The following is a 13,843-nucleotide window of genomic DNA, read 5'->3' as shown; positions in this document are numbered from 1 at the left end:
TACTCAGATAGTACTAGAAATAGGTTTTGGTAATCTCTTTATCACCTTTACCCACTCCAAAAGGAGTCTGTTCTCTTGCTTCGAAGTTACCCATTTTTCCCACTGAAAGTTGAGCATAGGCAAGTGAAGACTGAAACACAAAGGTGATTAAAAACTAGGTTTCTGCCATGACTTGCCCTGGCAGTAGCCCAGCAGATACTGGACCAGAGACGACATCCACCATCTAGGGTATGAATTCCAGAGCCTGACAATCAATAGTGGCTATACTTCCATAAAAATGGTTTGAGAAGCAGTGACCTGGGCTACAGAAGTATGACCAGTTCTATATAGCTCAACAGCACGTACACTCTTGGATGAGTAAGCACACTTAGTCTTTTCTAATGAGAGATTCATATTGACCAATTTTATACTCAAAGATAATTGCTTTAATGTTTTTCTTTATTTTGTAGAAAAGCAGAACCTATAATGGAATTATATATAAGAACTTTGGGCCCATATTCTCAAGATGAAAAAGCAAAAGCTAGAAAATCATGAAGGAATAGGGGGAGAACAGTGACATAGGAAAGAATGTTTTTCCTGTCTGGGACTCATTTCTAGGCACTCTTACATTTTAAAAACAAAACAACTTTTTCCGGTTACAAACTTTCACCTATTTTCCAATTTCATTTTGCTGACAGCCTTCCAAGCTCAGGATTAAAAACTAGGAGGTTTGCAAGGCAGTCCTTAGTGAAGTATTTTTTAATGTTTTGATAAGCTTCTTTGGTAGGAGCCCTGGATCAAGATATATGTGGAATCATAGAATGTCACTGTCCTCTTTTAAGTACGTAAGCAGTGAACTCATGAGGTCTAAAAAGAGGCAAACAAGTCCATTTCTACTTAAATCATGCTTTCCAAGTCAGCTCTATCCTAAACAGCCTCCACCCATTCTGGTAATTCCAAGTAGCCTTCCTGATTGCTCAGAAGCAGGGGTAGGTGAAGCATGACATACCATTCTCCCCACCCCACATCTCCACAAATGGAAATGTATACTCCCTGTAGTCCCATGAGCTAACCCCGTTTCTTGCTTCATTAACTTCCTAAACTATAGCATCTTCAGGGGCTGCCTCCTCAAGCATTCAGCGCGTCCTTCCTGAGGACACGTACATTCCTGCTCTAGCTCTAGGAAGCGTGACCGCTGCAAGCGCTTCAGTTTTCTGGTATGATGAATTCCCAGGGTTTTAGTTTATTAACCCTACAGAATGATTTCCTCAGCTAATGATAATTCCTTCCTTAGTGGCACAGTTCTTTCTGAAATGACCCTAAAGTTTTCATAGCATGTGCCACGGAAATTAGTCTTAACTCAAGGCTGGGGCTGAGGCTTCAAAGGAAATCAGTTTCTCCCCCATCAGAGATGCGCTGGAAATCAATATAAGATAACTGCAGCATCTCATGAAATGTTACCTTATTCACAACCCAGGCCAGATCTGAAAGGTTAAGAGCTTGTGTATGTGTGTATAAAATATTCAGACATGTTTAAACCTCTTCCTCCCGTCCTCACAACTGTGGTGTAATTACTCCCATTTCAGGTTTAGCGTATGCTACATGAAGAAGCTCTACAAATAAACCTGGGGAGAGGGGCCGAGCAGGAAAGGGTACTGGCCCCTGAGCCAGATGAGAAAAGCTTTCTCCTGCTTCCTGCCTGCCACCACACCTTTATGCTACTATAGCCTTCTTTAAGCTACTATTGTCTTTGAGGGAAACATCAGTACAAGGCATGACGGTTTAGACTTCAGGCTCCTCAGAAAACAATACTTAAGTAGTACAGTGGGGGTCTGCATGTGTAAGAATGTCAGGAGAGGGGTTATTCTTCAGAGCGGTTGGCTACAGAGCTCTGAATGGTACAAGTGAAGATTTTTTATGTCCATAAATGCAATTACAGCCTAGGGCAGCTCACTTTTTATTGGCTCTATAAAACACCAAGAATATGAGAAGTAAAAAATGTCTTGACATCCCTTTCTCAGAAATCTAAACTTCCTCTTATAGGCCTCTCATTATACACAACAGATTAGGAGAGAAAGGAGGAAACAAACCACACAATTATGAAGCCTGAAGAAAGCCTGCTTTCTATGGAAGCACTTGGTTTTAGATAATTCCTAGAAAAACTGCTTTTCCCTGCATCAACTTAAATTTCAAAGACCAAGAATGCTTTGGAAGAACCGGACATACACAAAACCCAAATACTTTCTGGATAATCAATAAAAATGAAACAAAGCTAACAGTGGCAAGGGAATCAAGTTTGTGTAGCACAGGACCAGGAAAATTTATGCAGGTAGGTAATCAGTGGGACTCAGTACTATCACCTCATTTCCATCTGTCATCTTTCTTTGGACCCTCTACCAACTTAATAAAGATGCAGGCTGACATAAATAATGGTAGAGAAATATCACTAAGGAAGATTTTTAAATTTCCATCTTCTTTGACTGGAACTTTGAAAACAACAGACTTGCTAGGATGAGCGGAGGAAACAAGATAAAAACACAGAGGGTAAGGAAAGTCAGCCTCTTAGTCTTCGGGCCAACTGAAAGTTGTCCCTTAGAGCAAAAGAAAACAAGCTGAGAAGACAGAAACTCACATTTGCTCTAACCACAGTCTGGCCACATCTTTACTCTGCGTCTCTCCTTTCATGTACTTCTTCATGGTTGTAAGAGAGCTACTGTCTGGCTCTGATCAGCAAAGACAGTAAAGAGCGGAAGATGTATAAAGTAAAAAGCTGTGGGGTGCTGGGGGAGCCTTTGCAGTGATGCTGTCAGCAATCACCAACCAGAGTGCCCTGTTTTGATAAACAGGGTATTAGGAAGGATCTAACAGCTGTTCAAAGTTGAAAAACACAACAGAAACTATTTCCAATCTGCAAGTAAGGCTACAACTGCTGAATGGCAGATAAGGCGCAAAAGACATCTTTCAGAGGGAACATACTTATGAACGACAGTCCAGGTAGGGCTGCTGAGAAAAGCGAGAACACCAGCTAAGAAATTTCTTGATGCTGGAGTGTTATGTTTCCTTTTGTTATCTGGAGACTGTACTGAGGCGATAAGGCCAGATCAAATCTCCCTCCCAAACTGGCCCCCTCCTCTGAAAAACCCTCGAAAACCTCAATGCAGGTGACAAATGGCTCCCTCACCTTTTCAAATATCCCACTGTCCCTGTCCCTGCTTTTGGGTGATAATCTACCTGACAGATGGCTTGCTCCCATGGTAGTTTAGCGCCCCAGACTAAATGAGAGGAACTACATAGGAGGGAAAGAAGCCACTGCTAACTACCATACAACTATTCTCAAACCAACACAATTCAAAGTGAGGAGTGCAGTCCTGGGAAAGCCAGGAGCATGGATGCTCTTCCGAAGTACTGAGCATTTATATGTTTCTCCAAGTCCAAATAGCTTAAAACAGTTCTGTTTAAGAAATGGATCTCTTGAAAACCGGTTTATTTCTTCAAATATCACCTATTTTATCTCTTTCCTTCTGTGGCACTTACTCGTGGACTGGCCACACACAAAAAAGATGGCAGCTCAGTGAGCAGGCAGCAACGAAGCGAGGAGGTAGCTGATCTCCGCTGATGGATGACCTGGTCTGAGTAGCCACTCACTGCTTTACAGTGGCTGCTGAAAACCAGAGACTACAAAACAAAAATGCAAATTAGTACCATTGACAATTATGTTCAACGTAAGAAAAACGACATGTAGTCAAGGTTCATGCTAAGTTCAAAATGTGCTTTTATTAATGTACCTTAAGTAAATATCATTTCTAAGTCTGTTTTTTTCTGGAAAAGATACTGTTTATTATAAATAGTCACTGCAAAACGTCTATTAGACAAAACAATATTTTGTGTATGTGAGGGGAAAGTTTGGTTCATTTGTTAAACTGTGGATACAAACTCTTGTCTTGAGTTAAAAACGATAATGACCAACAATGTTTCCTTCTAAATTTTTCTTTAAAGAAGATCAGCTTAGTATCATATGCGTGTACTAACAATGCAGTGCCGTTCTAGGAAGGTTCGATGTTTTATTTATTCAGAGACATCAATACAAGCTGTCAGGAACAGGAAATGATATCCTTTAGTTGCTCTGCCTCACTACTATTCAAAAATTTAAATTCTTCATTTATTTACCATATCAATTCATTTTAACAGACTTAAGTTCAGGTTAAAGCTTTAGTCTGTAGCCATTCATATGAAAAATTTTTAAATTGGAATGTTCACATACAAAGAATCTGTCAGTGGGATTACAATGCTGTATATCGCAGAAGCAGTTCTTCAGTTCAATGTTAGATATTTTTATCTTTGGATCTTAATTCTTCATTACTTCACTTACTTGTCTTACTGATTTCTCAAGGCAGCTGATAATCTAAGTAACTCTATGAATAAAAATAACACAAAAAAATGCAAGATGAACAGTAATCAGGATCCTCTGCAGAAGACTAATACTTATAAACCCAGCACCAAGAGTGTTCAGTACCAAATCTCTTCAAAGCTTCTTTGTTTAGTGTGTATCTTCTCCTGAAGTAAATCAGTTCTTCAGGATCACAGTTTGAAAGAAGCCATCTCAAGTTGTCTAGTGGGACCTATGTATCATTATCTGCTTCCACGAAGCAATCAGCATCTTCTAAATAACGGTCACGAACTGAAAGGATTTAACTGTTTCCAGCAGAGTTGGGACATCTTCAGTGGTTTCTAACCACACCATATGGAAGGCTTTACAACACTTTATTACAATGCTGGACCTCTGTAGCTTTGACACATTTGGTATTTTTCTTTAGATGCTAAGGTCCTTGCCATTAGCCAGAAAAGAATTTTAATCTTCTGATATAATTTTCTAACACTATCTGTGTTCTCATATTTATGTTGGCTAGCATCTGCACTGAAGTTCATCCACCTCTCTACATGTTTATGCCCATTATCATCCGAATGCCAAGTGTGAGGATCATTATGAAGATTAACAGACCAAGTGTCACCCTGTTCTTCCAATACTGAATAATGAAGAGCTAGAACACTGAAGATAAAAAAATGTAGCCAATTTTCTTGTTTTCCTTAAGTCCACTTCCAATTATCAGTGATAGCTCCTCCTGCCCCTCCTGGGGGTGGAGAGAAGATACAAGCCTAGCAACCGCTACTCAAATCAGTAGTAGTTCAAGGCTGCTAACTGGGGTGTCCACTGCCACCCAGGTGGCTGAGGTAGCAGCAGTGGCTGGCCTGAAGACTTGAACTCTTACTAACTTCTAAAGAGCAGTAGCTAACAGGGTCTCTGTCAGGGATCTCTTAAAGCTAACCCCATTTCCAGAATTCTTAAATGGCAAAACCCAACAGAAGCCTGTTTCTTACTTCATTTCTACAGTATAAAGGTAAGAGATGAAAGAACAACCATTTCCTTCAATTATTTTCTCTTCAATATTGTAGGTATTAACAAGAAAGCAATATAACAATCACTACAGGTAGTATTTTTATTTATTTATTTATTTATTTATTTATTTATTTATTTATTTATTTATTTATTTATTTATTTTACACAGTATGTTATTTGTGATACCTTTCTGGGAAAAGTCTAATGATGATTCTATTTCCAGGGGTGGTCATTCCTAAATCAGAACATGTTCACTTGCCTTATAGGAGCTAGGTTAAGTTGGTATTCTCCCTGGAAGTCTCTAAGTCAAGGTGATTTGTAGCTTTTTGATTCCAGATTTAAAAAGTAACTAGCTAGCTCAAAATGTTCAACATACACAGCCTTGGCTTTAGAGAAGCCCTGAATACCCCCAGCATATTTCACTCAATCTATTCTTTTCTCTTAACATTAGTTTCACCAAATCTTACTTAGTACAGGTGGTCCTTGGTACCATATTACCCGTATTCCCTTCACATAATATGAACTGCTAGGCACTGCTAGATACAGAATATTTTAATGCTTAATACATAAGAACACAAAGGACACCTTAGACACCATTATGTAGGATGCCTGGCGAGGGGTGGGGGTTGCAGGAAGTAGGAATAGAAATGAAGGTTCTTTACTTCTTTAGTCTATTTTGGCCTAAAACAAAATTTTTTTAAAAAGAAAGAAACAATGTCACACTGTGGGAGATGTGACTCAGTAATAACGCGGTCACAGGTTTTGCTCTTCTATCGTCCCTTCTACATGTGCTTGAATGTTTTGGTACCCTGCAGGCACTGACAACTGTGTGTCTTGCTGCCAGCACCACAATATGCACACAGCAGCGAAGTCAGGCTTTTGTAAAGAGTCTTTTGGCACCATGAAAGAGTCTCAAGTGAAAATAAGTCAGGCAGTATAATAGGCCCCAGAGCTGTACACTTCTTGCCACTGTGTAGCATAGAAAACACACAGATGTTTGTCTCTCAGATATAGACTTACCCACTTAACAAGGGACTATATTTTACTGTCTTATTTAAAATTAAAAAGAATACTTATTCCAGTGTTTATAAATCAATTGCTCAGACTATATGGATTCTATTTTCACAGATATTTTAAGTGACCAAAAAAGGGGGGGAAATAAAATACAGAAAAACCCTGGATACAATGGCTTCCCAGAGCTTTCCACAAGGAGTGTTGGCAGCCCTCATGATCTCAGGAAATGATGACAGATACACACCATAGTTGCAAATTAACATCTAGTGGAAGTTTTTGGAAACTTTCTGTTTAGAGGATTCTTCATCAATAGCCATTCAAACCTCTCTAAGCAATTAATAGAGAATAATGTCTAAAACTTAAACACACACAACTCTTTTCAAAACAATTCTTTATGTTTAGATTCTTTTGTCTATTTTAAATTGCAAAATCTGAAATGCCCCCAATTTCTTTTTTTGATGGGGGGAGGTAATTAGGTTTATATATTTATTTATTTGATGGTGGTATTGGGGATGGAAACCAGGACCTCGTGCATCCTAACACGTGCTCTACCACCGAGCTATACACTCCCCAAATGCCCCCAATTTCTATGAGCTAGTTGGCTCACTAGAGTTGCAGAGTATATAAAGCTTTCAACATATATAATGCCTAAACAGACCATTACCACAATAGCATTACTGAGACTGGGACAGGAAATGGAATCAATGCTGGTACTCCTGTTTCTGCCAATCATCATTTTTAATGTGATACTTGCACTCTAACCTTGCAAAACTGTACAAGAAAGAGCTGGACAGAGCCCATAATGGGGAAGGAAGTGTGTAAGAATGAGTTCATGGAAGTTTTGAACTAAATACTATTCCTCCTTGAACTTATTATGCTGGCTTTTGCTCCACAAGCATCACAAGAGAGGGAAATACCAGAAAAGCATTCATGTCAAGTAAGAGATTTTAAAAGGCCCTAAACTTTTTCAGAATGACGATAAGATGTCATCTTATCTGTGTCCTTAGCCTAGTTCTTAGTTCCTTGATGTCAACTGTATCATTCCAAAGCCAGTATTATGAGAATGATACTTTCTTGAACTCTGTAACACAGAATTCAAATTCAATATTCACTGCAGAGTGAAAACAAGAGTTTTACAGACACACTTAAGTAGGGAAGAAAAGAGCTTCTCACTATCCAGATTCTATGGGTGGGAAGAAAGATGGGAGGATTGAGTTAGACTGCCGAATATAACGTCAGGTAGTACGTGATATGAGACAGCTTACCAAGAACAAGACTACAACATAAAGCTAAGTCAACATTCACTGACTGTCTCCTCAGAGGAATAAGAACAAAGCCTTCACCTTGGTCTGATGATAGGAAGCCATATTTAGGAGAAATGCTGCTGGAACAATACCTACTACTCTTCATAAAACAAATGAAGGTACAGAAGAGAACAGAATGAAGGGTTTTCTTCAATAAGAGGATAAAGGTGAATATGGAAAAATTAGTTCAAAGTTAATTTAGTAGCTCCAAAGATTTTTAATCAAAATTATTACTTGAGTCAGATGAATACCCCCAAATGTCTGCCACCATGTCTGTGTCCCCAGGGTGAGCCACAGCTGCCCCATGCTTTCCCAGGAGACCCCAAGATTAGCAGGCCCCCCAAATCTAGACTCACTCTGATCAAACAGGTCCATCTGTGCATGTTAAGACTGAGAAAACAACTGGGAGTCCATAAAGATACGGCAAGACAGATATTCAAATTTGGAGTTCAAGGGAGGAGTTTAAATTGGAGAAATCTGTGAGTTATGGCATTACATCTTGAATAGATAAATGCAGAGCTAAGAGATGGTATACAGATACTGTTTAATACCTATGTACCTCCATTCTTATTTCCCATCCACCTGATTCCCACCCTCATCTCACCACAGGTTATTTGGAAGCCATGAGACTTGTGCCCATGGTTTTGTAGGACCTTCAAAGAAGGTCTGTCAGAAGTACCAGCAGAATGACTAATCTTTCTTCCCAGACCCAGCACCATTCAAATCACATGAGTAACTGACTGGCTGCCTAGTCCACCCACACCTCCTTCCTGAGCAGCTATGGCTTGTAAATTAAAGTACTTCCAGCTACCACTACCCCAATAAATACTCAGAAGAACTATGGGCCACTCAAAAGAATTTTTAAGAAATCCTTCCATGTAACAAAAAATAATACGAAATATATTCTACATATACACTGTATTTATATACATTAAAAAATTATTTGAATAGTACAAGAGAAAGAATCCTGGTACTTGCTTTCTATTTTAGCATTTCCCCTTGTCTCTTCTCTCAGGTTTGTCTGCCTGAAAATAATCCCGAACTTTACTTTTAAGACTGACTGTGAACGTGGAATCTGAATTCATGTTCTCCCACCAAAACGCTGAAACATAATTTGTGTTTACTTTGCATATTAAAACAAGGCTACTCCACTTTCTAGTATCATAAATGAAAGCAAAACCAAGAGCTGGAGAAACAGCACCTCTTCAGCATTATATTTACAATAGTCAAAGTTACATAATCAGAACTAGGTTGGCAAATCAAATGAAAATGCAAGATACAGAACAGAACAGAGATTGCAATGAAAAAAAAAATTGCTCACAAGGAGTTAGGGCTTATGAGCAATGAAAGACATGTATTATAGTGTAGTAATATCTTCCCCAACTGACATCTGCTGTGACTAGTAAAACTGTAAACAGACAGGTGACATGGAGAACATGAAGAGATATCAATATCCTTTCCAATTTAAGAATTTTCATGGTGTCATAGAATCCATCTATAGCCTAAGTCAAAATCTCAGAACAAGGAATACCAAAACAAACTTGATAATGAAGTAACTAATATAAAAAGCACCTGTGGCTCCTCCTTGCTCTTTCTCTTGAATCACTCACTCTGGGGGGAGCCAGCTGCCATGCCATGAGGACACTGACACAGCCCCATGGAAAAGTCCACAAGTAAGGAATTGAGTCTTCCAGCCAACAGCCAGCACCAACTCACCAGGCATATAAGTGAGCTAACCTGGAAGCAGATACCATGGCTCCAATCAACCTTTCAGATAACTGCAACCCTAAGCGTATCTCCTGACTGTAACTTCGTAAGATTTTCTGAGCCAGAACCACCTACCTAGGCTGCTCCTAAGTTCCTGACCAACAGAAACTCTGAGATAGTAAATGTTCATTGTTTAAAGCTGCTAGGTTTTGGGGTAATTTGTTTATATAGGTATAGGTAATTATTACAGGAGCTAACATCCACAGTTAATATTCTTTTTGCAGTTACTCTTGAGATGTCCACACATTAGCTTCTTTCTGCTATTTCACTCCCAAGAAATTCCTCTAGTTCTCACTTAAATGCAGAGTAAAAATAACTAATGTGCAATAAATCAATGAAGGATCAAACAAGACACCAATCCTACCCACATTTCCCAACCCCCAAAGAAAAGTTAGAATTCTTCACAAAATTCTATTTTAAATATAGAGTAAGACAGTGTTTCTAATTTCAGGCTGAAGGACATTCCCTCAGATAAGAATACACAGCAAGTTCCAAAGAGAAAATCAACACTAACACAATGCACCAACACTCACTAAGTCATTCAGTAAACGTTTACTTAAACTTGTAAGTTCAAGATGCCTAAAATAACCCAAACACAAAGACAAGAGGGACCATATAAAATGTCCAAACACCTAAATTCTGTTGTCACTTGGGAGGAAAAAGGAATGAAGAAAAAAAAAAAAAATGGAAAAAACGACAGAACTGTTTAATAGCACTTGTTTTTTTTTTTCATGTTAAGCTTGATTTCATTCTTTCTAGACAGTGTGAAACATTCTTTGGGTTCAAGAAGTATCTTTCTGTTAATTATAGAGCTCCTATCAGTATTAACTAGTTTTCTACCATATGAAAAGAGTGATTAACTACTTTTGCATCCCTATTAATCATCTTTCTTGCATGTTCGATTTTCCTCTTAACCGCCTTCTTTACTTTTCATCTTCAAATCTGAGTCTCCTCTCTCTTATAAACCCTGCTTTTAGTTAAATGCAACTGTCCCTCCTGAATTACCCTCCTATTCTTTTTAACTGTCACACTTCATTACCCACTTTTTACACTTTCTTGCCAGAATCTTTCCCTCAGTAAACCCCTGCCTCGGGGCCTTCTCTGTTATATCTGTACTCATAATATCAAAGAGCTCCTAATCTCATTCCTAAATTTCCACTTTAAACTTGATATAGAATTTATCACTCCTTCTGAATCCTCTCTTGAACTCTGGGTTTTGGAAGTTACTCCTTCACTGCCAGTTCTCATCCATATCCAAATCAATCAAGAGTCCCTTTACCTTTTTCTTTGTCATCTTTTGGTTACAACCATTTCTATTGGGTCCTTTGTACCTAATACTTGGAACTTTAGTTTAATACCCTCCTTAACATGGACCCGTGTCCAATCTTTCCTCATATCACACTCTCGAGATTAGTCATCAAGTGCCAATGGCAGAGATCCCCACTGGTGTGCTGTAATGAGCTGAGTGATTTAATAGCCTTCCTGAAGCCAACTACCAGATTATTCCTCCCCATGGCTTGAGGGTAGCCATCAAAACTTTATTTCCCCAGGATTACAACTGTAGCATCTGTTGAAAAAAGTGAGCCAAAAAAGGGCTGAAACTCCTGGTTTAATATCTAAACTCCAATAGATTAGCATTCAAAGACCTCTTGGGAGAAAAGGTGATTTACCTTTCTGGCCCTTTTTCTCACTATTGCCCTTTATTTTGGCTCGTCTTTTAACTTAGAATATCACTCTTCCTAACCAGATCCCTACCACTCAAGATCCAACTAAAACAATGCCATTTCTATAAAAGAGTTTTTTGTCCATTTCAACCTAAAGTGACCTTTCATCCTGAACTTTACTAGTAATCATCTACCATTAGCCTGGCAGCTAATTATGTCATCTTTCAACTCTGACCTTGAATCATTTTTATTTTTAAAGTATTTTTAATTTTGTGCAGGTATTTTTACTATATACATGAATCATTTTTCAAAGCAGAAAATAGGGACCATGACTGTTAACACACCATGCCCACAGTAAACACTGATGCATGACAGGTTTGTAAGCAACATTAATTACATGTGCTTTCCCTCTGTGGGAGCAGACTCACACTGGGAAGAGGCTTTTCTGAAGGTAGCCTGGACAAGGATAAAAAAGGAGCATTAGAAAAGTCCCAGCTCTTAACCCAAGATCATATTCTATCACTGGAGATTCATTCACTTAATAAGCTCTTCTGACATATAAATCAATGCACCCGCTCACTCAATACCACTGTGCCTTGGGAGCAAGCAACTGAAAATAGCACTAGAGAAAGAATGAAGAGTGTGTGAGGAAAAACAGGAGTACTTTCTCCAATAAATAGTGTGTCTTCCCCTCTATTACATTCCTTACTCAATTAGGCTTCTTTTACTGTCCAGATCACTGGTCTCCAAAAACGGAACCTGCAAGCTTCACAATGTGAATTATATTAATATGTTATTATTTGTATTATCATTTTAAGTGAAATAATACATAGGTACTGGCAAAATGGATAAAGAATGTTTTAATAACAAGGGGGACACAATCAAAAAACATTTGGGGCTACTGGCATGCACTGTCTACATTGCTGAAAAGACTTTAAATTAAGATAAGCTGATCCAAAATTTACATGAAAATGCAAAGTGCCAAGAACAGTGAAGGCAACTGCAGAAAAACAAAGCTAGAGGACCTGTGCGCTACCAGCTATCAAGCCTTATTATGGACCCATTAGTTATTAAGGTAGAGTAGACAGACAAATGGACTAACGGAAGAATCCAGAAACAGACCCACATATATATATACAGCCACCTGTTAGACAAAAGTAATGCAGCAGTGCAATAAAGCAATAAGGATGGTCTTTTCAGTAAATTAAGTTGAGTGAAATGGACATGGATCTCTATATGTAAAAAAATGACAACCCATAACACAGACAAAAAACCCAGTTTCTTGCAGATTTGAATGTGAAAGGTAAATCAAAAAAACCTGTGGAGAAAAACAGTGGATTATCTTCATGGCCTTGGTATAGGCAAAGATTTCTTCAACAGGATAGCAAAAATGCTAACTATTTAACAGAAGGCACCACTGAGAATGAAAAAGTAAGCTACAGAGTAGAAGATATCTGCAATACATAAAGAACTACAAATCACTATGAAAAATACAGACAACCTAATAGAAAAATAAGCAAGGGTCTGAATAAGCATTTCATAAAGGAGGTTATCCAAATGGCCAATGAGCTTTAGGAAAGGTATTTGATATCACCATTCATAAGGGAAATGTAATTTAAAGCTACAATGAGATACCACCACATAGAAGGGCTAAAAGGAACAAACAATATCACATTCTGACAAGGACATGGAGCAACTAGAACCTCTTATACACTGTTAATGGGAATGAAAACTGGTGCAGCTGCTTAAAAAAACCTGTTTTGGCATGTCTATTAAAGATGACCATAAATGCATATCCTGTGACACAGCAATTTGACTACAAGATATATATACCTCACAAAATACATATGAATTTTCATTAACAGGCGTGTTATTCATAGGAGCACTGTATGCAATAACGAAAACTAGAAACCACCCAAATATGTGCCTATAGTAATTCATGTGGGGAGGACATTGGGGAGGAACAGCAAATGGAAGTGGATACTAAGGAGCTTCTGTAGCAGAGTTCTGACAGGGTTTTGTGACCTTATCAGGCAGTATGTACACTTAGATTTGTGTCCTTTCCCATATGCATGTTAATATCTCTAGAAGGACAGCCAAGGCAACAAGAGAAAAGGTTTAACATTTTTAATATACCTATTACTTCTCCTTGTCTCTCTAATCTACTTGGCCTGTTACCTACTAAAGTAAAGCCAATGGTCAACTTTACAGAAAATCAAGTTAGCTGCTTCTTATGATTCACAAATTCAAATGGTTATTAATTTCATTAGAAAAAAATTTTTAACTCCCTAATAACTTACTAGGGTAATGGTTATCATTTACAAATTTTCTTCCTATCCTCTCAAGCTTTAAAGATAGAGCAGAGCCCACATATAAATGTCAGTCCTTTTTTATTCTTTCAAGACTTTTCTTGTCCTTCCTGAGTTTCTAACTCACCATATGAAAGATAGCAAATACCTCTCAAGTCATATTTTCAGGACATTTACTGAAAACAGGAAGCACATTGTAAGTTTGTTTTTTTGTGAAAAGATAAAAAAATTTTCTCTCTGATTTCATAGTAGTAGCAACCTATTTAAAGGGGTCTTCCAGAGGATTTGTAAATTGCATTAGCAACGCCAGAAGTATTTTTATAGGTCTCAATAATAAACAAGTCATATCAGTGAAAGGCACAAAGCACATACATGATAAAATTATCCTACATGAAGCAACAAACAGAAGGA

The 13,843-nt window shown here is 38.2% G+C and overlaps 1 protein-coding gene and 1 long non-coding RNA gene across 3 annotated transcripts in view; one reads left to right on the top strand and one right to left on the bottom strand.

Moving 5' to 3' along the window:
• The window catches only part of INO80 (INO80 complex ATPase subunit), a 112,589-nt gene that overhangs the window by 36,655 nt on the left and 62,091 nt on the right, over positions 1-13,843 (bottom strand). For both annotated transcript variants that reach the window (XM_032481482.1, XM_032481481.1), the window contains exon 25: positions 3,514-3,654. In XM_032481482.1, the coding sequence (XP_032337373.1) occupies positions 3,514-3,654 (141 nt within the window). The remainder of the gene's footprint in view (positions 1-3,513; positions 3,655-13,843) is intronic.
• LOC116664148 lies at positions 3,372-13,482 on the top strand. Its single transcript, XR_004320505.1, has 3 exons — positions 3,372-3,381; positions 5,644-5,647; positions 13,073-13,482. It is a non-coding gene; the product is annotated as an uncharacterized LOC116664148 (long non-coding RNA).

The sequence above is a fragment of the Camelus ferus genome, chromosome 6, assembly GCF_009834535.1.
Source record: "Camelus ferus isolate YT-003-E chromosome 6, BCGSAC_Cfer_1.0, whole genome shotgun sequence".
Classification (NCBI taxonomy): domain Eukaryota; kingdom Metazoa; phylum Chordata; class Mammalia; order Artiodactyla; family Camelidae; genus Camelus; species Camelus ferus.
The sequence above is the reverse complement of the archived record's forward strand: the minus strand, read 5'-3'. Positions and strand labels throughout refer to the sequence as shown.